Here is a 25,128-nt window from a genome sequence, read left to right as displayed (position 1 = left end):
AAAACTTTTGTTTGGAGTTATAGGAATGAATAGGGCTAATGCTAACACATTCAAGAAGCGCTGTACAAAGATTAAAAGTGCACGCATTGAAAAAAGATAGGTATGTATTAATTCATCTAAGTTGAGGTAAGAACACAGTAAAATAATGAAAAACAGTGGCGTTATCCTTTAAAACTATTAAATATAGCATCTTGTCTAACATTTATAACAGCTAGATGGGAATAGATGTAGGTACGTCAGCTGCATAAATTCCCATCTGTTATCACTTTACAGTACTAACACTGTCACTTCTTATCTGATTCTTGGCAAACTGAATGTAAACAGGTACCAGGTGTTTAAATCTCCCACCCCCAGCGCCAGGAATACTGCTGACAAATCAGACACGATTATATTTTTAGATCTCCAATTGATTTCATTTCATTCTGCTTACAGTCACACAGGAAGCTATTCACTTAATGCATATTTTAATGCACCTTCGCATGTTTGAAATTGCAGAACATTTAAAAAAGTCAAAGCAAGATCCTCTATAACCTGACTAGATGCCTGTCTAGTAGGGTGGTCCTTATAAAGGGTCAATTTTTTGTGGTTGTTGAAATGTTCAACTCTCACCCCCTAAATGTCTTAGGATATCAATATAAACACATTGTGCAAAATTTTGAATTGTTCCTAATATCTAGAGGTTGCTCAAAGCCTTTGAACATTTCCGAAATCAAATTTTTTTGCAAAAACTGTATAATTTAAAAACGCACAACACACATAAAACTTTCTTTTTGGAGGGTAACTTTGATCCAGTTATTTCAGTCTCTTCTTATCCGAGTAACCATATAGCGGACTTGCTTCGTGTTGCTTCATCCATTGTGTCTCTGTGCATATTGTCTATTGTGCTTCATTCACATTGAAGCTTTCTGGCTTTGAAAGACATATCACAACTAAAACAAGAGATTTATTTGCATGGAGCATGGTCAAAAAAGTCCATTGCTGCCATAAGTATATATTATTAAACAATTATACATGCTAGCACAAAGTATCACATAATTTGTGAATGTGTTAAACTTCGAAGGTCTTGAGCAACCTCTAAATATTAATTAATATTGAAAAAATGTTGCCCAATTTTTTATTTATTTATTCAAACATGTTGGTGGGGTGAAAGCATGAACTTTTAAAGACAAAAAATTGCATGAACACCTCCTCTTTAACAAGCCCATAAATTTAACCCCAGCCAATCCTGGTTGTGGTTACTGATATCTCTGAAAAAGCATTGCTTTAGCAGTGCAAACACTCATAGCTTCGATCCCAGACAACACAACTGACCTTGTAAGTCACTTTCGATAAATCTGTCTGCCAAATGCATAAATGTAAATCTCTATTCAGTCATCACATAGAATACCAGGACATACAGTCCCTGCTGGATTGAAGCAGTTCTGGCATATGTCATCATTCACTCACCTGCTGACATAAGCATCTGCTAGTCTGCTGTCTGTCGGCGATCCCATATCCCTACTGGGACATTTCTCCTCTCCTCCGTGGCCACTGCTGGCCTCACTGTCGGCCTTTTGACTCAGTGTGTCAGAGAATGTGTCGTCCCTGTCACAAACCACACAAAAAGGATCTAGTTTTAGAGTCTAAATACAAGTACAAAAAGCTTACATTTGTAGCTTGCGCATTTTATTTTATGCATCAGTCTCTATGACATAGTTTCTGCAAGGCAGAGGATCTGACACTGCTAAACTTTCTACTTGGGCTGTAAATTCTGAGAGCCATGAGAGCCACGAGCCAGGAACACACATCAACAGACGCCCATGATGTGAATTATTGATACACACACGCACATGCGCGCGCACACACACACACACAGTGGTGCGTCGGCTTGTAGTCTGTTGTTGGCATCACTTAGCACTCGACCTGATCTATTAGATTTGTCCTCTTTATGAGCTATAATCGGTTCAACTAGGCGCCAATGCTTGCCTAGCCGGAACAAGTTGTCATGATGATAAAGGGATTTACCAGAGGAAGATGGTCCAGGGCACGGAGCACATCCAAACTGATAATGCCCATTTCTTGTTTAAATCCAGGCAGTATATTGAATGTTTTTTATTATAGCTGTCCAAATAAGAGTTTCATTTTAATTTGTCTTTGATGGGCTCTTGTAACGCTCTCATATTATTCTGACAGTGACCGACGTCCATCATAAATGAGATGCTACACTGGAGAAAACGTTTGTAATTTTAAAAGAACAGTAAAGAAAAACAATACAGTAAAGAGCCGTTAATTGGTTTTCAATATAACAACTTTACATAAACTTTGACATAAACAAGAAACGTTACTTTTAATTTTCAATTGTAAAATAATGTAAAATGTAAGGTTTCTGAAATGAAAGGTATGTATTACCACATTTTATGGTGAAAATCTGAATGTTTAACGAGAGAATTCACAGTATTTTTTACATTAAAATATCGTTAAAATTGTAGGTTACCGAAACAAATCACTGTTAACTTTATAGTGAAAAACAGTAAACAAACATTTCCAAAATATGTTGTTGAAAATTGCAAAACATACAAAACTCTGCTGTTAAATATATGGTTAAGAACTGTAAAATACACAAAACTTTACTGTATTTTACTGTACTTTGTTGTGTTCGTGTTTCCTGCAGGTCACCATTACATTTATTGTGAAAATCAGTAAACGAACATTTCCAGAAAATGTTGTTAAAATTGTAAAACATACAAAACTTTGCTGTTAAATATATGGTTAAGAACTGTAAAATATACAAAACTTTTTACAAAACTTTACTGTATTTTACTGTACTTTGTTGTGTACGTGTTTCCTGCAAGTCACCATTACATTTATTGTGAACACCAGTAAACAAACATTCCTAAAATATGTTGTTAAAAATTGTAAAACATACAAAACTTTGCTGTTAAATATACGGTTAGGAAATGGACGGTCAAATTACAAAACTTTACTGTATTTTGTTGTGTACGTGTTTCCTGCAAGTCACCATTACATTTATTGTGAACACCAGTAAACAAACATTCCCAAAATATGTTGTTAAAAATTGTAAAACATACAAAACTTTGCTGTTAAATATATGGTTAAGAACTGTAAAATATACAAAACTTTTTACAAAACTTTACTGTATTTTACTGTACTTTGTTGTGTATGTGTTTCCTGGAAGTCACCATTACATTTATTGTAAACATCAGTAAACGAACATTCCCAAAATATGTTGTTAAAAATTGTAAAACATACAAAACTTTGCTGTTAAATATATGGTTAAGAACTGTAAAATATACAAAACTTTTTACAAAACTTTACTGTATTTTACTGTACTTTGTTGTGTATGTGTTTCCTGCAAGTCACCATTACATTTATTGTGAACACCAGTAAACGAACATTCCCAAAATATGTTGTTAAAAATTGTAAAACATACAAAACTTTGCTGTTAAATATATGGTTAAGAACTGTAAAATATACAAAACTTTTTACAAAACTTTACTGTATTTTACTGTGTATGTGTTTCCTGGAAGTCACCATTACATTTAGTGCGAACACCAGTAAATGAACATTCCCAAAATATGTTGTTAAAATGGTAAAACATACAAAACTTAGCTGTTAAGTTTGCTGGCAACCACAGCTGCCAGGTTATTTTTTTTTACTGTAAAACAGTATACAGTGTAGTAGGAGTGGGTGATAAATTGCTTGTGATTCTCATGCGTATCTCATCAGCCGGTTTGGTGATTAATAGTAAATTGCCATCACCTGCTTTCAAATGGAGTGCCATTTACTACACAGAGCTGTATTTCACAGAGAAGCTATGCAAAATCGTGGACAAATAGCCTCCGATAATGTATGCGATTTTGCCGAGCTTCTCTATGAAATACGGCTCTGTGTAGTAAATGCCGCTCCATCTGAAAGTTGGTGATGGCAATTTACTTCTAATCACCAAACCGGCTTTACTGATGAGATATGCATGAGAATTGCAGGCGATTTATTGCCCACCCCTACAGTGTAGTATTTGTGTTCTAAAATTAGATTAATGATGCCGATAGGAAATAAAACATCTCATTGCTGTAGAGCTCACACTTGATATAATGTGTTGCATGCAAAGATTAAAGATGATGTAACAAGTGCTTAACAAGTAAAAACAAGGTTTTAAGGAGTAGCCAACAACATCGTACTTAGAAAAACTGCTGGCTTGTTTCATAATCCTAGAGATGCTACAACAACTAAACCCTGTTTATATATCTAAGCATCTTTGATATATGAAATATGGATCATTATGATGAATGGAGATGATTTGTTACATCCACATAAGATACTCACATGTCCTGCACAACGATGTACTGGTGAGGAACCAGACCGTCTATGCCATTGTGTCTGCCCTCCCACCAGTCATCTGACGCTCTCTGGTACAGCAATAGAGACGCCCCCTTCTTAAATGACAGCTCTCGAGCGGAGCGGCCCACATAATCAAACTTTGCTATGGCTTCGATTGGCTCCCCCTCTGTATGGGAAAAAGACACTCATTTATTTAAGACATCATTGACAGCAGGTGTACAGCAATTTTTCTATCACAACTTGCGTATCACTAATGAAAGCACTTTTGACATATGAAGTATATAACCCCTAAAGGTGAACAATATAGAACGGACCAGTGGTTGGTGTAGTCAAATGAATCCTTATAGCACACATACAAGATCAATAACTGACCCTAAAAGGGATCACACACCGGCCGCGCAGCTCAGCGCCGCGTCGATTCACGTCTAGGACAACTCGTAGGTATTGTAAACCGGAAGTGCACATTAAATAGCGCGAGCTTCGTCAGATAGCATCTACTTCAAAATGCAAAATATACATTAGCAGCCAATGTTAATTGTTAATGATTTGGGACACATATGATGTTATGTATAGTTAAACTATGTGAGTGGCGCTGTGTGGCGCGACAGGGATTTGAGCAACTTTCTGAGTCACAGCTGGGCGGCACGGACAGGCGCCACCTGGTGGCGGCGGTGTGCGTATACTCATAGAAAACAATGTGTTCGATTTTTTTAGAACGGCGCTGCGCGATCCCCTTAACAATCACATCATTGATTATCCCTTTCCCAACAAGCGTTTTTTTTTAAGTTGCCAGTCAGCACCAGCATTTTTTATGATTTTCACAAAAGTTTAATGCCTTCCAGAAAATGTTCTTCTTTAAATATATAAACATCCAACCTTTATTTGTTTTCTTTTTATTACCTTTATTACTCAAATACCTCTCAAATATGGGTAGGGTTTTTCAAAAATTTTGAGCAAAAAGCTGTGATAATTTACTTTTGATAGAGATCAGATTCAGAGCGATCCTCAAAACATACATGGAGTTCGAACTTTTTGCTCTAAGGGAATACTTCTGTGTTTTATAAGTTAGGTAAGAGTGCCACCTGGTGGATAATAGCGGAAATACGGATTGCCGGGAAGCGTTTTCTCTTAATTGACGAGTTGACGAATTAACTGGTCAATGGCAGGGAAAGAGTAAAATGTATAGATAAATATCTACATGCATTTTTTTGGTGCTCTCTGATTGGTCCATACATGTGTCTTTTCTAATGTTAATTTATTACGTAAAGACTCATTAGAGACAGCAGACTTCAACGCATGCCAAGTAGCAAAGGCCCTGGCCTAATATTACAATAAAAAACCTTGGAATTTTTTGTAACCGTTTCAAGTAATGGAATTAGTTTATATGCAACTGAATACATATTGTAAACATATAATGACTTCTTTTTTAACTGTTATTAATATCTGAATATTGATTTTTGGAAATATTTTGTAGCCATTAACCTAGAGGCTATGTCTTTATAAATTTTGCACATGCGTTATAATATTTTTTGCCAAGCCTCCTTAAATTCTTCTCAAAGCTGAGTTTCATATACTCCAAACACACTAATGCATATGACATTTTTAATGCATCTTAAATAAAAATTTTGCATAAAGAGCAAAGATGTCAAATTCCCATGGTTGGACAGCACTTTTGGTCACTATTGTATGCGAATTCAACATTTACAGTAATCCATCTTCCCTACAATTTGCATTACAGACACGCATAACCAATAAAAACTAGATTTTAAACAAAATAATCCTGGAAGCAGACAGGATTTCCTTGAACGCTGGACTTTTCCTGTTGTTGCAAACCCCGTATATAGACAAATAAGAGAGAAACAGACCGATCCATTATTCTTGCACAAGCAACGCAACCAAACCAATGGAGCAAAACATCCAAGGAAATGATTTTTCAATCTCTATCGTCTGGAAATGACAACGAGTCAATGAGACGTGACAGGTGTAAGCTCACTGCCTGAATTAATGCTTTGAGACCACACATCTTGTTAATAAAGTTGGAGATCAATATGGCCATTAAATCTACGCCCGTCTCTGTTCGGTCTTGTAAGACAAACTTGTCATTCGCTCTGTGTCCTTGCAAAGCATGTGTGATGCACAAGTGTTCACTGTTTGGTTCACCCTGCTAAATTAAACAAAGGCACTTGGCAATTCATTTTTAATTAATTCTAGAAGTACAATAAAGCAAGGCCGTGATTATGTTTTTATGGATCCATTGTTGCTCACAGACAGTAAAGTGTTATTCATGCACCCACTAACTTGCACTACTTCAATGCACATTGCGCCATATGGAGTTGTTGTTGTTTACCCAAAGGAGAGTTAACAACCCGTGCTAAAGTTAAAATGCTAGCTGTGGCTGATCCAGACTCTAGGGAGAGGCTAAAAACAGTGTTTGCTAGCTGCGGTTCTTAAATGTTTTAACTGAGAAATGTGTGTAGCTGCAGGGTATTGCCATTTAGAAGAGAAAATTAGCTTTTTGCAACACTGTCAGGGGCTTTTAAAAATGTTTTTCTCTTCTAACAAATGCCACATGCTTGAAACACAGCTTAAAGGCAGCTATGACATTTTTGTACAGTTATCATTTACAATTACGCATTTGCAGATGACTTGCAATGCATTTAAAGTATACATTCTATTCTTTGGGATTCGAACCCAGGACGCTTATTCAACTTATCCAAAGTGACTTACAGTGCATGACAAGGTAATGTTAAACCAGATACACTGACAACAAGAAAACATAACCTATCTTCTCATTCTAAACCAGTTTCTCACAAACGATAAAATTTTACTTCCCATGGGTGAATGTAGTCGCCTCATTCCAGTCCATTTGAATGAATGAATGGCTCTGACTGCATAGCAGGGGTCCCATCACATGCTAAGTAGATTTCCAGACAGGTCCTGAGACCAGATTATCCCGTTTTTAGGCACAGCGCTTTATGCTGCGTTCACACCAGCCGTGGTAGAGGCGTCAAGTGCAGTGATTTCAATGTTAAGTTAATGTAAAGACGCGTTGTGCGAATTGAGCATTGCCGTGGGAAACGTGCAAGTTGAACATTTTGAACTTTGGCAGAAAAACGCGCAGCGTTAACCAATCAGGAGCTTACTCTAGTAGTGACGTGATTACAGGAAGCGAGCAGAGTCGCAGAAGCCCCTCCCATAACGCGAATTTCCGTGTGAATGTCTCGATGACTAGAATTTCACACGCGGCTTTTACGCGTGAATGAAGCGAGTAAACTCAAAATGTTTAAGCGGCAAACTAGACGCGGTAGACGCGAATTTGACGCCTCAACGGCTGGTGTGAACCCACAGTTAGGAAAGCTGCAGCAACGGTCACATGCTATATAGGCAGATTTTTTTGTGATTTACTGTTTTCTACATAAAATTATTCTGCATAATATAAAGAACATTTTGTGAAATTATAACCGTGATATATTTAATATTTACTAATAAGACCATGTCAAAGATTGAAATTTAAAGGTCCACTGTGTAGATTTTTTGCAGCATCTAGTGGTGAGACCGTGAATCGCAACCAACAGCCCCCTACCTTTCGAAAACGCAGTGAAGCTACGGTAGCCGTCACAGGACAAACATTTCATCGTCTGAGACAATGTAGTGACAAAACACCCTCTATTATAGTACAATTTGTCGTTTAGTGTTACTGCAGAAGCATGGTGATGCAAAATGGCGACTTTCATGTAAGTGTATGTAGATAAAAACAGCTTATTCTAATGTGATAAAAAATACAGTTCATTTTGAAAGGTCTTTATACATTACTGATAATATAGTTATGTTTAGTATATTGCATTTCTGTCAAGCGATCCTTTTAAAAGTTATACAGTGCACCTTTAAGTTAAATCAATAACTGAAATCAAACTTTGATGCTCTTCATCTCACATTTAGATTACAAGACTTTAGCCTAGATTACACAGACAGGGTCACAAACGGTTAAATGTCCAGGTGGCGAATTGGGAAGAGAAGTATTTATAAAGTAATCAGACTCGTATAGTTTATTAAGAAACTGAAATAAAACACACTGGCAGGAAGTTAGCCACAACTGAGATCGGACACAAGGAATTTCTGTCCAAAAAGAAAAAAGTCCATAAGAGTTTTCTTGGTACCTCCATGAGGAAAATATCAGGAGCAAACCCCTAAAAGCATACAATTACTTTATAATCGTGCAGGTCAGTGAATCAGCCTGCCGTTGATATCCCACATCTGTGTTGGCTAATGGAAACCCTGACGTATGTGGTGTATCAGGTATCACAGAGCATAGGACTGAAAAGAAAACCGGACTGAATTATGAGTTTTGCTTAGACAGCAATATGGGAACAGTCAAAACTAATCTTTAGAAAGCAAAGATGTAACCGGGGGTTTCACTGGGTGATTTACTGACATAAATGACATGCGTGCGGGTGTGTATAATATCCTATAAATGAACAGAAAAGCAGAGGTTTTGGGTTCTGATTTTATTGCGATGGATACGAGATCTGTCTGGCATTGTTATGAAAAGAAGTGATTGAAGAGATGATGGTGGTCCTGTATAACACCAGGGTTGGCCACAAATCTTAGTTCCTGGTCAAGTCTTACGTTTAGCAATACAGGTTATACATTTTCATATTTTCTTAAGCAGATACACTCTCAGAGATAAAGGTATAAAAGCTGTCACTGATTTAATGAATATATCTTTTAAAAACTGCAGCTCCCCCTTGTGTTTTTTAGAGAGATGTGCAATCATTGCAGTGATCTGAAATCATGGCGATGAGGTCAAACAATCGCGATGAGACAATTATTTAATAATTGTGACAGCCGTACCTCCTACAACCTCTTATATATTGTAAAAACAAACAGATGTATCCAGTTATATCATTAATAGTAAGTTTTATGGCACAGAAAAGTAAGCATGATTTTGGGTATGAGCAATGGTATGCTTGCCTTAGCCAAACAAATCAATCTCATTATGATCTAAAAATAAATGCAGACCTCAAAGAAACCAACATCCGCGTTATTTGTTTAGTATTGTGCTACAATCGTAAAATGTAATTCTGAGAAAGGACATTTTTGTGTGGATGTTTGGTCCTAAACAAGAAGATAAATTTGGTTTTCTCTCAAAGAACTGAGACGTAACAGAGCTCCAACTCCCCAACAATAAATCAGGCAGAATAAAACAGGCATTGTTCAGGTACAGACGGAGAGAGGCAGGAAATATGTCTATTTTCAGAAGGGTACTTGTGCAGGTCATTCCAGCGACAATGTGTTCCTGTTGGTTCTTTTGAAAAATGAAACGCTAGCGTTTTCACAGCCTGTACACCACGCAGTTTATTTCTCAGTTTACGCTTGGGAATCAGTTCATATGTCATAGATGAGCCAAGCATCTGGTTTTTGTTTGTTGGTGACAGTAAGCTTCGGGAACTTTGAGAACTCTTTAGAGAAACTACATGCAACTTAAAAAGAGATTCAAGCTTAAACTTGACATTAAGGGCCAGCAGTTTGGAAATTAATGTTATATTATTGATGGCAACTGCCCTACACCTATGACAGAACCTGACTGTGTTTCCTTGTAGCACTGGCGAGTTATTATAGCTACTAAATACATTTAGCATGCTTGACAAGTCAACCCCCTTCCTGTGTTTTTTATGTTTTCCCTTCCCAAGAGAAGACCGTTTAAGTTTTGAAAGATGGAATTACCTTCATATCTATGCATTTGGCAGATGCTTCTCCAAAGCAACTTACATTGCATTACAAGCTATACATTTTATCCGTATAAGTGTTCCCTGGGGATAAAAAACCCATGGATTTTGTGCTGATAGCTAAATGCCTTACCTACAGTATTTAAAAGGATAGCTCACTCCAAAATCAGAATTTTAGCATAAATCAATTACCCCAGTGGGGTATTTGACGGCATGCGTCAAAACATTTGCTAAAGTAGGTTCCAGCATGCTGTTAAAAGTATTGGTTACAATGTTTGCGTAATGGTAAATACAAAAAAAGCTGGCAACTATGTCAGGAAGTCATGGCACATGCGCTGTAGTCTGCACGTGAACACGAAGTGATAGGACCAAGTAGGAGAACAAATTGCTGAATAAAGTCGTTAGTTTTGTTATATTTGTGGACAAAAGTATTCTTGTTGCTTTATGATATTCTAACTAAATCAATGATGGCACATGGGCGCTTTTGGCGACGTTTTTCATTCTTTTTTGTGCTTGAATAGTAATGGTAAAATAGCAGTATACGGGACAGTCACAACAAACCTCACGGTTTTCATCAAAAATATCTAAAAATGTGTTCCGAAGACAATCGAAAGACTTACTTGTTTGGAAAGGCGAAGTGATATATGATATAAAAAGAAATAAGCCCCAAGAAGCAGTGGGTTACCAGTGCATTTTATAACAGCTAAGGGGCGTTGTTAGGCACGATGCGAAGCACAGTTGTTGTAAATGCACTGTAACACCACTGCTTCGCGGGGCTTATTGCGTTTATAAAACAGTTACTTCATATGCATAGCAGAATTTCATGTAATAAAACACAAATAAGTGGTAATTATATTCGTACAAATATTACTCTTCCGCAAAGTAGTCAAAGTAGTTCCTCAGAATCAAGTGTGGCTGAAACAGAGCGTAGTTCCCAACCAACACAGACGCAGCAAAGACACAATGAAAATATGATTTAAGACTGTGGTGTTTATTTTTATAAATCAACATTCATCTAATTTATACATTAACATTTATATCGTGCAACTGTTAAAGTGATGATCAAATATGCTTGGAAGCATGCTTAACTCTTTGTCCGTCAGCGGTTTTTTTTTTAAAGTTGCCACTCAGTTTTAGTTTAATGCCTTGCAATTGTAGACAAATAAAAAATATGATTAAAGACTGTGGTGTTTATTTTCATAAATCAGTACGCAGCAACAGTGGCGCAGTGATACTTATGTAATGCTGTATTTTATCACGACTTAGAACGCGTTTCATGAGAATGAAGAACCAGAACTGCCCGTTTTATAATTTTGATTTTGGAGTGAACTATCCCTTTTATTTGCAATAACAAATTCTGAGATTTAGGGATGCTCCGATCGATCGGCCGATAATGCTTGCTATGCTTCTCAATGAATTACGGCGAAATGCAGCTACATCCAAAAGCCAGGGGGTGCTCTCGTGCAGAAACTCAAAATGCGCTGTAGACGAAGAACAATACACGCGCAGCTATGATGACACGCAGCTCCATGAAATGTCTTAAGGATATATTTATATTGCTGTTCTTCAAACCTTTTCAGGTATTTTCATGATAATAAAGAATATGTTTATTAATTATGTTTGACGAGTGTTGCTTTTTCAAATGCATGTTATAAACGACTCAACCTAACAGTGATTTTAGATCGATAAGGACTTACTGATCAAAATCCGTAGTACATGAAATAGCTGTGAATAAGACCGGCTGTCCGATTCAGAATAGTGATCGGCCACGTATTTTTAGTGGAGATCAGCATTGATCGGAGCATCCCTACTGAGATTGCAAAATAAATTTAAAAAATAAAAAAATTGCAAGAACAGAAGCCTGTGGATTAGCCTGAGTTCAATGCACGCAGAGATTAACGTTTGATTGGCCAGGTCAGAAAGGGTCAAATGAACTCAACACTGAAAAAAATAATAATACTCTGGATTTAAGTAAGTTTTACATGGAATTTTAAGCAATTGCAATATTTTAAGTACGTTTGTGTTACTTTTACAAAAATTTGGTTAAAAACAAGAATTTATTTTTAATAAAATGTACTCGTTTTATTTAGTTACATTTACTAAGCCACAAAACAATTTTTTACAGTGAAATCGATCCAGAGCCTCAAAGCTTATTGCCTGAAGCCTTCCTTAGCAAATAAGAAAAATCTCAATCCACCGATCTGACAGGAAAAGATGTCCTAACCTTGGTGCTATGACATCATCATCATGGCACTTTCACAGTGTATGTATGACCTTATATAAAAATAGACTGCCACGAGATGTCAAATATTTCCCATCAAGATGTACTGTAGGTCAACATAATAAACATACCATCCTCGCTGGTGTGGGTCTCAGTTCCTCCCTCCTGATCAACTTCTTCCAAAACTCCATGGTCACTGTATGGACTCTCACTGCAAGGAAAAAATGTCAATAGGAAAAGTCAAGAGAGTAATGGGTGCACACCATAATTTTAATATTTTTTAAAAACTTTCTAAATAAATAAAACGCAATTACAGAATATTCCATTTAATATATATAAACATTTAAATCCCCATGCACATCTAGTTACAACCATAGTAAAACTTTGCATTGAGCAAAAGTACAGAGGCTCTCATTAGTATTCAGAGAAGCTATGAAGGGTGATTGGAATTCTGACAGTGGCACAGCGTGGTTACGAAGACTGGCACTAATGCCCTTCACATCCTTGCATTATCCTTGCAAGCCGTTTTAAACAGAGTACTCCCACCCCCTCACTCCTCAAAGGGGAAAATATGAGTACTCACTTCACTCGTTTTAAAGACTGTGTATGCTTGTAATATCTAAAACCCTCAAGTACAAATACTTGCAATGGCAGGTGTTTTGCTTGAGTTTGGTGGATGAGTTGTGCGAGTTGGCCTGCTCTCTCTGAGACAACAAAATCACCAGCCAACACACACACAGACAGCTGTGGAGCTGGTGGAAAATGTCTTCATCCATTCTCCTTAAAGACATTAGCACTTGTAAGCCTAATAACACAGATTATTAAGATAGTTTCAGTCTGTCTCACCTAGCTGATGCAGATCTTTAACACCTCTGCCGTCCAAAAAATCATCTAAAGAGCTTACAGATGACACATCATCATTCAACATAATTCATGAGCTTCAATGGTTCATCCAAAACATTGCAGAAGCACTGACTACAGATCTCAGTACACATATGTGTGATATTCACTGTTGAAAACACAATTTGGCATGACAAATGCAACACTGAACCATCTGGTCAGTTAAAAGAGCAGTTCACCAAAAATATACATTTTGTCATTATTGAATCACCTTTATGTTCAAACCATGCATGACTGACTTGGTTTCCTATTAGACATGCGTTAATGAATTTAGCAGACGCTTTTATTCAAAAAACATAATAAAATCTAAAATAAAATATTGTGGACTCTCAAATAACGTGACATTATTCAATCTGTATTCAATATGTTTGTAGCTTCGATGTGCCAATCTTGTTTTAAATTCCTCGGATGTGACTTTTTGATTGCGCACCTATTTTAAGTTTATGTGTATGCGGTCCAGACTCACCAGTAGTCTCCACCCGCCATACATTTCTCATACAATGGGCCGGCAAGCTCCTTTGAGTCCGGAAAGATGGTCTCGTGGTGGATGATGATTGTTTTGATGACCTCGTTGACATGGGCCTGGCAGGAGACCTGGTCCTGAGTGTCTGGGGTGGGCATGAGGGTGGGGCCAAAGCAGATGGCCAAATTATAGGGGTCCATCATATTCTCATCGCTGTACTGCGACAGGCTGTAGGACACAATAACAATCGAGATGTTTGGCAGAAGCACTGCATGTCCGCATGAGGAAAAATTGACATAATTTAAAGAGTGTATGTGCATACGCATTTATCCTAAGTGTTATTACTTATTAGCTAGTGTATTAACATGATGTATATTTATATTCTGGCAGTACACATCTGACAGAACATCTAGGCTTGAAAATAGACAGGTTGTGCAACTCTGTATCTTTTATAAATAACGCAGTATGATTATAATTTCATTCATTTTTAACGTTTTGATCGTTTAGGAGGGTGTAGTACATCAGACTTACTGGTTGAGAAAAGCGAACAGATATCGCATGACCACGAGAACTGATCTGGGTACAGTCAGGAGCAGCTTACGAATATACAGAGCTCTTTCATACAGGTTATCTATTCCTAAAGAAACAGAAAGAAAAACAAAACAAACATATTATAATGTCATAAAAAATATTTTTTATACTGTATTCAGATTACTGTCAATGGGTGTCTCACAACTATGATCCTGCTAAGAAAATATTTGCATTAAGCTTCAATCCATCATAGACACTGTTAATGATCATTACATGCCTCATTAGGTTTCATGTGATCATGCACATAAAAAATATCACAGATCAGTGACATTTATGTTTGCACGTGTTGATAATGATGGGGTCACATTTTACTCATGTCCCGCTATGGCATTCAGAAATGATTATACAGGGCTGCTGTCATCTGCACCACTTAGCAGCCGCGGCTATCTAATGTCACGTCTCTATGTGAACGTGCTAATTCACTGATAAACTCATCACTGCACTCTATTCATAGATTTGCTGAACTTATTATGTGTAGGGACAAAAACGTTACAATATACTGGCAAGAGTCAGATCTGCTGAATATATGTGATGTACAAGCATGCTCACACTGACAATGAATAAATCAACAGGGTCTAACAGACCACATTTAATAAATGCTCTTTCGAAGGAGTGATTACAAAACGAGGCGAATGGCTTGTGTTTATTTAAATGAAATCAGTGGGTGTGTCTGGTCTAAATGAAGCTGATTAACAGAGCATTAAATAAGGCAAAGTCTCTAAACTAATCAACTCCTCTTTTGGAGATTAAAGCTTAATCCAGACAACTGGCATCCCACAAGGGTGTGTAAACAGTCCTGCTGTCTTCCTTCTACAAAGCAACAGAATATTCAAAGGGAATCATTTTGCTTCTTGAATTACATCACATTTTGGCTGTCTGCATCTGTTTGCAGTAGTAAGCTTTAGTAAAAGTGTACTAACATTCCCCTTACATGGAAGTCGCGTCATGTTTTTACAGTAGCCCTAAATGGACAAACTGCTCTACAGAGCAAGTTTTGTCACTACAGTACGTCGTCTCAGAGTAAAACGTGTGTGTCCTGCGGCTGCCGTATGAGTTTTAAAATTAAGGAGTGAGCTGTTGGTTGCAAATCACAATCTCACCACTAGATGTCACTAATATTTACACACACCACCTTTAAAGTTTGTACACAAACAGTTCAATTTTTAACTTATGCTCGTCATGTAAATACACAAAACTGAATTAAAAATGTGACATGCCACTTGAAGAATTAAACAAGCAATGTGAAGAAGAGGTAATTTGAGTAACAAACTGCTGTTTGAAATGTTTATCACTGCATATTGCATAGTTTCACATACTATTCAAAAGAAAAAACAGTACAGTGATCAGTATATAGTGTACATGCTTAGCATGCCATTCCAAAAAAAGCTTCAGATTAACAACTATATCTTGACCTCATCTGATCCTGAGTGATGGCTGGGTTAAGTTCAGCCTTTATAGAAAAGAGCTACAAACTAATGCAAGCTGCTCTCATCCATAGATGTTTCAGAGCACCTAGATACTTGAATTCATCTTATAGTCCCAACAATCAGAAAAAAGTGATCTGGAAATTGGCTATACTAGATATATGTCCTACATGAGCACAAAACTCAAGTAAGGAAAGCTATTTAAAAACACTGTGACGTCTCTGAATAGAGGAGATTCATGTCTCCGTCTACCAAACATTAACCGATCTCTGGTTCTGTCAAGTGAGAGTTTATACAACTGGTACTCTACTAAAACACCACTATAGATCACTCACTACATGACTGGATTACTGCACATTAATAAAAAGCAACAAAGGGCATGAAATGCAACAACCACTTTCCCAAATATACTTCTATATGCTTTTAACCAAAGTGACTATCTAAAGGTCATTTAACATTTTGACTCAAGCACAAGATAAAATTTCTAGTTCTTTGATGTCATCTGGGATCCATGATGGTTTAGCATTTACGTTTAAATTTCACGTGGTTTTCAACCACCCTCAAAGGTGGTTAAAGCCTTCCGATCACAAACCGCTTTGAGCCATTTCACATCAGTATTTAGGGCAGTTTACTTCTGAACTGATTCCTTGACCTGCATCTTAACACCAGGTGTAAATGGGTCTCAGAGCAGTGCACACATATATACATACATATATATACATACATACATATATATATATATATATATATATATATATATATATATATATATATATATATATATATATATATATATATATATATATATATACATACATATATATACATACATACATATATATATACATACATACATACATACATACATATATAATGCATATATACATATATAATGCATATATATATGAATCTGCATGGGATAAAGAACAGGACAAGTGACATGGAGAGACAGGGATATTAGAGCGGGAACGTGTGGTATGTCGGGGTGAGTCGTGTGTAAACGTAAACAGCAGGCAATCTCCATCAGTCACACACTATGAAGTGTCAGTTATCCGGCACACAGGCACAGGGCCGAATGTCGGTGTGGTATGCATGCACACACGCCTTGACATTCCTCTCCCTGTACAGACAAACAAGCCCCACCAAACCCACACAAGCCTGCATATGTGATTTCTGGGGTACCGTGGTTAGCAGGGGATGTCATTCACTGTTTTGCATTTTTTTTACTTTAAAACACTGAATTGCATTACATTACAAACACATGCATATCATGTTAGTGAATTGCAAATGTATAGAAGATTATATTATATATATATATATATATATATATATATATATATATATATATATATATATATATATATATATATATATATATATATATATATATATATATATATATATATATATATATATATATATATATATATATATATATATAGTTATATCAGTTTATATATCAGTTTATATATATTTATATATAATGAGATATATATATATATAAGTTTATATATCAATTATAATTTGTATTTTATTTATTTCTTGTAAATCTTAGTAATTTTAGCATTTTAATTTTTAAATCAAATTTAAAAACCTCAAAATAACATCAATTTTTGACATGACATAAACAAAAATTAATTAATGCTTATATAAAATATATTGTTCATTTTTTGTTCATAATGCATTTAATAATGTGAATAAATAAAACCTTTTTGTAAAGTGTTACAGAAACTTATATTTCATATTATTCAGTACACATAAACAAATAATTCAGGGTTGTGTTCACAGTCATAGCTCTAATACAGTATGAATATGAACCCTGAACGAGCAACTCCAATCAAACTCGTGTACAATTCAACGTACAAATCTTATTAAAGGTAGAAAACTGATTTAGTTAAGAGCAGTGAGAGATTTTCTCTCACGAGTGACAGACAGGAGCCAAATTATGTAACTTCCCCTTTAAGACCAAAGTTCGGATCTAATATACTGTTACACGTGCGTTTTCTCTTTTAGCTGTTTAATTTCTCTTAAGACCTACATTGTCGTGTTTATGAGGATACTTGCAAAAGCCGGGAATTTTGACGCATGTGTGTATTGAAGGCTAATACAGCAGCAAAAATACTCACAATGAGAAGCGGATGCGTGGCTTGCACGCTCCTCTCAAACAGAAACAGCGTGCGCATATAGACAGTTTCATCGGACGCACGTGACACACGTCTGGATCCGAACCTTACTTCCGGTTTCGTTTTTTTAATGGTCTGACTAGTTGCTAAACTGATCTCTTGAACAAATGCCTCGTCGAAAATAACAAATGTTTTGGTTTCCTAGGTAATCTATGTGTTGTGGTCTTTTGCTTGTTATATAAATAAACTACGTTTAAAGTACTTTGTGGTTATTTATTATTAGCGGAGTTTACCGGAAGTATAGCACTGTTGTTTGTGTTTCAGGAATGTAGGACTGTGGCCAAAACTGGTACTGCAATCACACAACTGGTGGCCAATACACAACATGACATCATAAACATCAGCTGAGACTTTTTAAATGACAATATCCTGGCAGGACCACTGTTGTCAGTGATATAAGTATTTAAAATGAAAATGATTTCTTAATGTCTAATGACATATCAGGGCCATTTTATGATTAATTGATATAAATTTCTTACATACTGTTCCTTTAAGCTTTTGTGACCACGCGCACAGCAACGTGACATGGGAGCGTAACCTCGATTGAGAAAATACTACAAGTTAAGTGTGTGCGCTCAATCTGCACAGACTGCCTAAACTTCGGCAGCAAATAAGGTGACTATCAATTGTAAAACATAACAATAGCTGGACATGATTTTTATCATTTAATTTACTGCGACCCTGTCGCAGACCCCTCTCACCGCTCATTTTCAAAAACGCATCGGATCTAGCCAAATCAGAAGAATGACCCATTTTGGATCAAAAACGGCAAATTTCACAGAGAGGTGACAAGTTTGTACCACTGTTTTAGAAAAAGACTGAACTATTACAACTACATTTTTATTTTAAGTTTTGCACTCATGTGTAGGAACATAAGTATATTGATTTCTGTAAAAAGGATTTAATTTTTCTTCTATGGGACTGAAAACTTCAACCTCTGCGTGGTCTGGATCATATTCATAATAAAATACAATTATAGTTTTTTTATTTCATGTTCTTGATTAAAGATAACCAGCACATTGATCCCGGTGGCGCATCAGAACCGACCCCCAAAATCCATCAGAACACAGCTGCAGCTTCATGTACTCATACAGCATTCATTCGGTGCAACATAACCATACTGTGACAGTGATAATGCACACTTTCTGAACTAGTTATAAAATGAAACAAAGTTGCATTCATGACTGTTTAAGGGCCAAGTGAATCTCTGATGCGTCATGCTGTCGTGAAACACACACTGCGCTGTAATGTATCCATCACTGTTAGCCCGAGGCGATGGATGTCTCGTTCCCAAACTGAAGAAAGTCACTGTGCCACTGTTGGAGGCAAATGACTGAGATCTTTCTATCCGAGAGCACTCGATCATAGTTCAAAGCACTGTGAATTTACACTGAGAATCAATGAGAGATTTACAGCTGCAGGTCAGTAGGCATTCAATCACGGCACGCATCGGTTCACAGACACTCGCTGGCAAACAAACAGACATTTATCCATGCACTCACAAATGTTACAAAAAACGGAGGCACTTACTGACACAGGATATGAGATCACTGAATCGCTCCTTAGGAAACAGAGGGTTCTCCAAACCTCGAAAGTAGAGTTTAAGAACCCCCGCCACAGAGTTTATGTCATGATTATTCTCCTCGTCCGTCAAAGGGTCATTACCTAAGGGATAAATTGTGTGATATTAAGCATCATTGGATGGTCATCCATTGTTTGGACAAACAGGAAATCTTCTTTAAAAGTTCACAGAGCAATGTTTTGAAAGTCCCAAAATGTACACTTTCAGAGAGTTAACCTATGACTGTCAGAGTTATTAGATTTTTCCAATGTCAAGAAAGGTAGTGTACTTAAATCATGTCAATTTAGGTTTATGGCTGACAACATTATTATTCCAAACCGAGAGCAATTTCAGAGTAGAGGTGTTCCAGAAACTACACATGACCGTTTGTACACGCACCTCTCTCAAATGAGTTCTTGATATCATTGACTTCAAGCTGAGATCCAGGCACTCTGAATATGCCTTGATGCTGGAGACCTAATAGAAAGAGAGATTCAAAAGTAAGAGATACAGAAGTAACATTCAAAAGTATGATGTATCCCAGCATCCATTTCTGGAAAGAAAGGCTGGTCAATGGTGTCAAACTTAAAGGATAATTCCGGTATTTAACACTTTGAGTCTCATTTCTGGTTTGTTTTGGATCAACTACAGTGATGGACACAGAAATTTTGACAATGGGTCGTGTCTTGAGTTTTTGACTCGTTTAGAAGCGTCTCTTGACTGCTTTAGAATGGAAGTCAATGGCCATGCACAAACATGTCATTAAAACAACACTTAACGTTCATTTTCAAAACTGTGCTACTCACCGAGTGGTTCGTGGTGTTCGATGATGATTAAAAACAAGTTGTGTAGCGAAACAGTTTCTGTCGTGTTTTATTTGGCATTTTGTAAAATTCCATTGACTTCACTTGGAAGAATGTTTGCTCGCTGATATATCACTCCGCCGCCGGGAAACAGAAAAGGGTCTGTTTGTTTTTACATGTGGTTGCAGTTTTTTCGCTCGGTTTCTCTCAGAATAAATTTTTCCCATATTTGTAGGGCTGGACCAGAATATTCGAATATTTGTTCCGTGGGTTGACATTCGATTTTCAGTTTTGAGATTCGAATATATATATAAATATTTTACAGCGTTAATGCCAAGCAGGAAGTGCGCTTCACGCTCCCGCTCTATAGGTGGCGCAGACAGACCTACATCCATAGCCAACAGCCACCAAACGGCACCAGTGTGGAAGAGATCGCCTTGAACGTAAAGCGCGCTTCCTGCTTTGGCATTTACGCTAATAGTGTTGTAAATAACGTTCAGTTTCTTGCAAAAACTGATTGATTTGCTTCACAAGATGTCAATATGTCACACGGAGTTATGGGGGATTACTGTTGTATTGGATATATATGCTTTAGCTCTTAAAGTGTGCGGATCTGTTGACTTGCATGACGGAGCACCGGGGTTTCTGCAAAATATCTTCTTTATTGTTCTGCCGATGAAAAAAACATATTGGATGGTGTAACTGTTATAAATAAACTTGATTTTGAAAGTATGCTACCGTTTTATTACAGTTTGTTGGACTACGTTCATTCATGCTTCAGACTCAAATATAGAGCGGAAGTATATACGCGGTTGTGAGGTATCTGAAAAAATAGTTCCACTATAGCAAATAACACGGATTGAAATCATACATTGCGCCAATATATTTGTTTTTGGTCATCAACGAACACCACAAACCACTCGGTGAGTAGTACAGTTTTGAAAATGAACGTTAAGTGTTGTTTTGATGGCGTGTTTGTGCATGGCCGTTGACTTCCATTCTGGAGCGGTCGGGAGACGCTTCTGAATGGGTCGAAAAGTCAAGACTCGACCCATTGTCAAAATTTCTGTGTCCATCACTGTAGTTCATCCAAAACAAACCAGAAATGAGACTTAAAGTGTTAAATACCGGAATTATCCTTTAAAAGCTGAGCTGTGTGCTTTAAAAAACTTTGCTTTTCTAATTAAAGACAATGAATGAACGAGAGAGACCGTAATCGACTTCTACAAAAACATCCGTTAGTCTGGATTAGCTTTTAATAGAAAGCTTGGCTAAGGGTCAGAACGGATTAATTAAAAACTTCTCTACTGTACAATTCCAGTAAGACAGCCACACACAGACAGACAACTTTGCATACTACACAATAGTGCTGCCACAGTTTACACAGACATTGAATATGACTTCTTTGGACTTAACATCCTTTGACACTGGCTGGAAAACACATCATCTAAAAGCACTGAACCGAAAAGCAAGTCTCTGCATGGCTTAAAAACGACACAAAGCATCACCTGCTCAGACTCTGCTGGACTTGCATCAGTCCCAAACTGTGGATAACAAAACTGTGAAGGCTAAACTTGCACTACTATTCAAAAGCTTAAGGTCACTTGACCGAAATGTTTTTCATAGCATCAAAACCTTTCGATCTGATAGCATGTGTCTAAATGTTTGAAATAAGTTATGTGGAAAAATATAGGTAACACTTTACTTAAAGGGGTGTTCATAAGACTGACATGACACCTTTATAATCATGACATGACACGTGTCATGAACATCTGGGAGATTTTAAGTACGTTTATGACAACTGTCATTAAGTGTCAATTGTTAAATTATGTCATTTTTAATGCAAAGATGACATTGTTTGAATTTTCTTTGCTACGACAACTTGACATAAACCAATACATCATAACTTGTCATTAATCTGTTATAAACATGACATAGCAGAATAGTTATAAAAAAAAAAAAAACTTAAGAATTATAACTTAAAGGAATATTCCATTTTCTTAAAAGAAAAATCCAGATAATTTACTCACCACCATGTCATCCAGGGTGTTGGTGTCTTTCTTTGTCCATTCGAGAAGAGTTTGTGTTTTTTGAGGAAAGCATTGCAGGATTTTTCTCATTTTGATGGACTTGGTGGAGCCCAACATTTGGTACTTAACTCAACACTTAACAGTTTTTTTCAACGGAGTTTCAAAGGACTATAAACGATCCCAAACAAGGCATAAGGGTTATCTAGCGAAACGATTGTCATTTTTGACAAGAAAAATAAAAAAATATGCACTTTTAAACCACAACTTCTCGTCTAGATCCGGTCGTGATGCGCCAGCGTGACCCCACGCAATACGTCATGACGTCAAGAGGTCACAGAGAACGAACGCGAAACTCCGCCCCAGTGTTTACAAGTGTTGAGAAAGAGGACCGTTATACGTTGTTGTATGTCAAATGATACCAATTAATGTCTTTGTGTCAGTTTATTGTTTATGGTCCGCAAATGTGCATTTATATATGTAACACGTGACCTCCCTACGTCACTACGCATTTACGTTAGGTCGTGCTGGACCAGACCTAGACGAAAAGTTGTGGTTTAAAGAGCATATTTTTTATTTTTCTTGTCAAAAATGACAATCGTTTTGCTAGATAAGACCCTAATGCCTCATTTGGGATCGTTTATAGTCCTTTGAAACTCTGTTGAAAAAAACTGTTAATAGTTGAGTTAAGTATTAAATGTTGGGCTCTATTAAAGTCCATTAAATGAGAAAAATCCTGCAATGTTTTCCTCAAAAAACATAATTTGAAGAGTTTCGTTGCAAAACGATATAAATCCATTTTTTTTACATTTTTGTCAAAACATGTTTATTATTATGTTATTATTTTGTTTTATGGTGCTACTTAGCTGTATTTTTTAAGTTATGATGGTTTAGTCAAAACAAACCAACTGCAGTTCAATTGAAATTAATTGGAATGCACAACCAAAAAACGAGATTTCTGAACAATAAAAAAAAAACGGTGGTTATCTCGTTTTGCAACGAAACTCTTCATTTCTTCTCGACTGAACAAAGAAAGACATCAACATTTTGGATGACATGGTGGTGAGTAAATTATCTGGATTTTTCTTTTAAGAAAATGGAATATTCCTTTAAGAAACTACTTATGGGTTAACATTACATTAAACTGTCATTTAAATGTCATTAAGTGTTAATAGACAAATAATTTTAAATGCCTTAACAAAATGCAACAGACACGTCAAAATATTATACTTAACTTTATGTATGTGCACAATACCTAAAAAACTGACAACAAACATAACTTGTTCTTACTCACAAAAAGGGTTCTGAAATTTTCTGACATACAGTAGAAGAAAAACACTAACAAAACAGTAAATTTATTTGATTTAATGTAATTAACTTTGCAGCAATATGGACCCAACGCTGCTTGGCTTAACCCATTATTGCACTGTTCTAATTTAATTTTAGGTGAATCGGCCTTCAAATGCAATAAAATATAATTCCTTCATTTTAATTATTATTATTATTATTGAATGATTGATTTTATTTATTAAACACATGGAGGAAACTTAAAAAAAAATGAAGAATATTCTTGACACTGTTTTAAAACTATTTGACAGAGTATTAACACTTAATGACATTTTAATGACAAATTCAGTTTGTATCACTGGTAAAAAGTGGTCAGTTATGTTGTCTTGGTAATGTCAAGTTGCAATAACGAACACATCTCAAACAATGTCATCTTTGCATTAAAATGACATAATTGAATGAATTGCACTTAATGACAGATGTCATAAACATGCATAAAATCTCCTTTATGTTCATAGCACGTGTCATGTCATGATTATGAATGTGTCATGCCAGTCTTAAAAAAAAATCTTCAAGTGAAGTGTTACCAAAATATAATCTCAATTAAATAAAATAATAATTACAAATACACTTTATTGGAAAAATGTAACCAATAAGAGTAACAGTAACAGTTACATGAACTTATATGAGTTTATGTAAAGCCCTTCACAACAAAAGCATAACTATTAGCTTTCTCTTTGGGTGATTCTGGTGTTATAATGCCAATGGTCCTTTTCTTGGGAATTATGGGTAGTTTATGGTAAGCTGCAAGGCAATTACTTCATAACTTACCATATAGGTTGATGAATCGAATACAGCTCTCAACAATCCGTGGTATTGCTTGTCCAGAGTCCTTAAAACAAGGTGAATATGAGCACAAAATCAGGATACGGGCTAAACATTAAACAATAAAAATGTACCACACCCACATATCAGAGATGATAGAGACGTCCTTCATAGCAAACTCTGTGTGCAGTTAAGCAGTGCACATCTACAGTAAGAGTCTTTGAGTAATCCTGTCTTAACCAAAGCCATTGATGAAAAAATATAATAATTTATTTATTCATTTTAAAGGAAAACACTAGTGCTGCCTCACGATTAGTCGTGACTAATCGTTTGCAGAGTGGAGGTTTTTGTTTACATAATATATGTGTGTGTGCTGTGTATAATAATTATGTATATATAAATACACACACATACATGTAGAATTTTAAGAAAAAAAATATATTAATATAATAAATATTTATATTTATATATAATATAAATTATATATAAATATAAAGATGTATATACACATGCAAATATTTCTTAATTAAATACATGCGTGTCTGTGTGTGCATTTATACATAATTATTGTACGCAGTACACACACATATATTATGTATACAAAACCTTTTATTCTGCAAACGATTAGTCGCGACTAATCGTGAGGCAGCACTAGAAAACACCACCGTTTTTCAATATTTTACTATGTTCTTCCCTCAACTTAGATGAATTAATGCATACCTATCTTTTTTCAATGCATGCACTTAATCTTTGTATAGTGCATTGTGAATGTGTACTAC

The 25,128-nt window shown here is 36.1% G+C and overlaps 1 protein-coding gene across 4 annotated transcripts in view; it reads right to left on the bottom strand.

The window, feature by feature from the left end:
• srgap1a (SLIT-ROBO Rho GTPase activating protein 1a) overlaps positions 1 to 25,128 on the bottom strand; it is a 133,511-nt gene that overhangs the window by 7,762 nt on the left and 100,621 nt on the right. For 3 of the 4 annotated variants that reach the window (XM_073853701.1, XM_073853700.1, XM_073853699.1), the window contains exons 13-20: positions 24,356 to 24,416; positions 19,807 to 19,884; positions 19,377 to 19,511; positions 14,180 to 14,285; positions 13,652 to 13,876; positions 12,417 to 12,496; positions 4,324 to 4,504; positions 1,447 to 1,584 (exon numbers count right to left, since the gene is read on the bottom strand). In XM_073853701.1, the coding sequence (XP_073709802.1) occupies positions 1,447 to 1,584; positions 4,324 to 4,504; positions 12,417 to 12,496; positions 13,652 to 13,876; positions 14,180 to 14,285; positions 19,377 to 19,511; positions 19,807 to 19,884; positions 24,356 to 24,416 (1,004 nt within the window). Of the gene's footprint in view, positions 1 to 1,446; positions 1,585 to 4,323; positions 4,505 to 12,416; positions 12,497 to 13,651; positions 13,877 to 14,179; positions 14,286 to 19,376; positions 19,512 to 19,806; positions 19,885 to 24,355; positions 24,417 to 25,128 lie in introns of those variants that run through there. The other variant, XM_073853702.1, reaches the window with a different exon arrangement.

This window comes from Misgurnus anguillicaudatus, chromosome 15 (genome assembly GCF_027580225.2).
Source record: "Misgurnus anguillicaudatus chromosome 15, ASM2758022v2, whole genome shotgun sequence".
NCBI lineage: Eukaryota > Metazoa > Chordata > Actinopteri > Cypriniformes > Cobitidae > Misgurnus > Misgurnus anguillicaudatus.
The sequence above is the reverse complement of the archived record's forward strand: the minus strand, read 5'-3'. Positions and strand labels throughout refer to the sequence as shown.